The sequence below is a fragment of the Echinops telfairi genome, unplaced genomic scaffold (genome assembly GCF_000313985.2).
Source record: "Echinops telfairi isolate 266 unplaced genomic scaffold, ASM31398v2 ScPeMD7_7458;HRSCAF=8496, whole genome shotgun sequence".
In the NCBI taxonomy this organism is placed as follows: Eukaryota; Metazoa; Chordata; class Mammalia; order Afrosoricida; family Tenrecidae; genus Echinops; species Echinops telfairi.
Window position 1 is genome coordinate 10,500,695 of NW_022111358.1, and position 2,812 is coordinate 10,503,506.

General features: G+C 61.0%; 1 protein-coding gene across 1 annotated transcript in view; it reads left to right on the plus strand.

The window, feature by feature from the left end:
- Nucleotides 1-1,055: 1,055 nt before the first annotated feature.
- Nucleotides 1,056-2,812, plus strand: part of UNC45B (unc-45 myosin chaperone B) — a 36,065-nt gene continuing 34,308 nt past the window's right edge. Inside the window, exons 1-3 of the mRNA XM_013005751.2 lie at nt 1,056-1,164; nt 1,502-1,669; nt 2,151-2,187. Of these exons, the coding sequence (XP_012861205.1) occupies nt 1,502-1,669; nt 2,151-2,187 (205 nt within the window). The 5' untranslated portion in view covers nt 1,056-1,164. The remainder of the gene's footprint in view (nt 1,165-1,501; nt 1,670-2,150; nt 2,188-2,812) is intronic.

Genomic DNA, 2,812 nt, shown 5'->3' on the forward strand with positions numbered 1-2,812 from the left:
GCGAATGCACAGCGAGCCCCAAGTCAGACTCCCTGCTGAAGAGCAGGGTTCCCCGTTGGATGTGGGGAGGGGGTCTCAGGGAACTCCCAGCCTGGCCTGGGAGGAGATTTCTGTCGGATGGGGGACACACAGAGTCTGCCCCGAGGGAGCTGCCAGTCTGATGGGAGAGGCAGGTCGACCAGACCGGTGATGGGGGACACTGATGGAGCCCAAAGGAGCAGCAAAAGGGAAACAAGCGGACACTCACTCACAGGAAACGGAGTGAGCGCGTCCTGCGGTCTTCCTGATAGCAAGGCCAGTTGGTACCAAGGGCAGCGGGAGGATCTGGGGAGTTGCAGCCGATGGAAAGGAGCCCTAGTGGCGCTGTGGTTAAAGCGCTCAGCTACTAACCCAAAGGTGAGCGCTTTGAACCCACCGGACTCTCCACTGGAGAAAGACGAGGCAGTCTGCTTCTGCAATCACGACAGCTTTGGGGACCCCCCACTCCCCCCTGCCAGTTCCACTCTGTCCTACGGGCCGCTCTGATGTGATGGCGCTGCTTGGGTCTTCAGATGATGTGATGGCGCTGCTTGGGTCTTCAGATGATGTGATGGCGCTGCTTGGGTCTTCCGACAGAAGAGGCGAAGGGAGGGGAAGGTGCTTTCTCGTGCCCTCCCTCCCCCTCCCTCCAGAAAGGCATTTCTGGAAGTCTCCAGTTGCTCCAGGGCCTGGGCAGCTGCTCTGTGTGTCCAGGGCTGCCAGCTCTCAGCTGTCACTCTGCTCCCAGAATAGCAGTGACTGACAGAGGAGGAGCTGTCTATCTGGGATGGCGGTGGAGAAGGGGTGCTATAACTCTGCCTAGGGACAGGGGCCAGCTAGCAGGGTTCCCGTCCCTTCTGGATCCTTCTCGCGCTCTCTGGGGTGTGAGCACCTGAGTCCTAGGACTGCCCCTGAGCCTCCGCGTGGTCATGATGGTCCCGTCTGAGAAGGGGAAGGGCCCTGAGTATCAATGACACACTTCAGGGACACCTGCCCCCGTGGCCAAATATGGTCTGGAACCTCTGGCCGCCAGGGAGATAAAGTCTCCCTAGTGGGGGCTGGGAGGAGCAGACCCAGGCTGTGGGGCCAGAGAGCCACACCACAGAAGCCCAGACCTCAAGCTCTGTCCAGCGGAGACCGGAGACCGTGAGCACCCTTGGGCTGGGGAGGACTGCAGTGAGAGGTCAGGCCTTTTCAGAGGCAGGGGTGGGCTTCACCTGTCCAGGCTGGGAGGGGCAGAGAAGGAGGCCCCAGGGGACAGAGACCCCTCTCCGCATAGGCCCTGCACTGAGCAAGTATTGTGTCCTATTGGGGCACTGGAACTGGGAGTCGTGTGGGTGGGCCTCCCCCCACAGACTCCTCCTCAGCCCGAGGTCACCTGGAGGAAAGGAGTGGCGCCTGGTGTCCTCGTCCTCGGGGCCAGGGGCCCAGCCTCGGTCTAGGGTGAGGGGCGGTGGGGCTGAGCCTTCCTCTCCGCTGGCAGATGGCGGAGGCAGAGGCCGTGCAGCTGAAGGAGGAAGGGAACGGGCACTTCCAGCGCCAGGACTACAAGGCCGCGGCCAGGAGCTACAGCCAGGCCCTGAAGCTGACCAAGGACAAGGCCCTGCTGGCCACGCTCTATCGGAACCGGGCAGCCTGTGGCCTGAAAACGGTTTGGGCCTGGGCTGGGGTGGCCAGCATCTATTGACCTAGCCCTCTCACCGGGTCCCCTGGAGCCAGGAGAGGACACTGCCCACTCCTTTCCTTGAAGGGACCACCTTGCCCTGCCCCTTTGCAGAGTCTAATCGAGACAGAAATCCCTCCAGATCACAGATCAGAACTGGTCTCCTGGGCCAGTCTCCCTGCGGCTTAATGACGGCCTGTGGGAGAGAGGCTGTCTGCATCCCCATCGTGCAGATGAGAAGGTCGAAGCTCGAAGCTCGGGGAGCTTAATTAACTGGCCCCAGATCTCCCAGGTCGTGAGAAGCAGAGCTAGGATTCAAATCCTGGTCAACCCGATGCCAGAGCTTACCCACTCTTCCATGCCCAGGGAGGACACTCCCCTGGGTCGCCCTCTCTCGCCCCTCCAACAAGCCCCACTCCCCTGCAGCGAGGGGGCCCACACTGACCAAATGGCCTTCCCCATTTCTCAGGAGAGCTACATGCAGGCGGTGTCAGATGCTTCCAGAGGTGAGCTGCCCCTGCACTTGCCCTTGCTCTCACCTCCACCCTACCTGTCTCGCTCCGCCACCCCCACCCCCACCCCCACCCCCACCCCCAGACTCCCTGTCCTGAGGCCCTGGCATGCACAGGAATTACTGATTATAAACACCCTCCTGGCAATGTAGGGAGAGCGTCCGGCCACCATTTTGCAGATGGATGTACCTAAATCCCAGCTGGGGCCGAGCTGGCTCCGTGATGCTAGTCCCAGCCTTGCGGGGAGGCAGCGGGCAGGAATGAATGTACTCAGGCTGGCACCAGAGAGCCTCCCGCTCCCCAAGAATGCCACCTTACGCCCAGGAAGCCTGTGGGGGCTGCACTGGCAGGGAAATAGTGTGCAGAGTGGAGGGGCAAATTTGCACACAAACCGGTGTGGGGCTTGATCCTGGTTACTGTTTTATTTTCATTTTGGGGGAACAGATGGTTGCAGTGCATTTGGGAGGGAGGGAACCAGGTTGGGAAGCAGCCTGTCACGTGAGCTGGGGGTGGGGATGGGGGGGAGGGTGGTGGTAATATTTAGCCCTGAGAGGAGAACTCCCAGGTGGGACAGACAGCTGTCTGCAAATACCTGGATGACTTTCACAAGGAGGAGGGA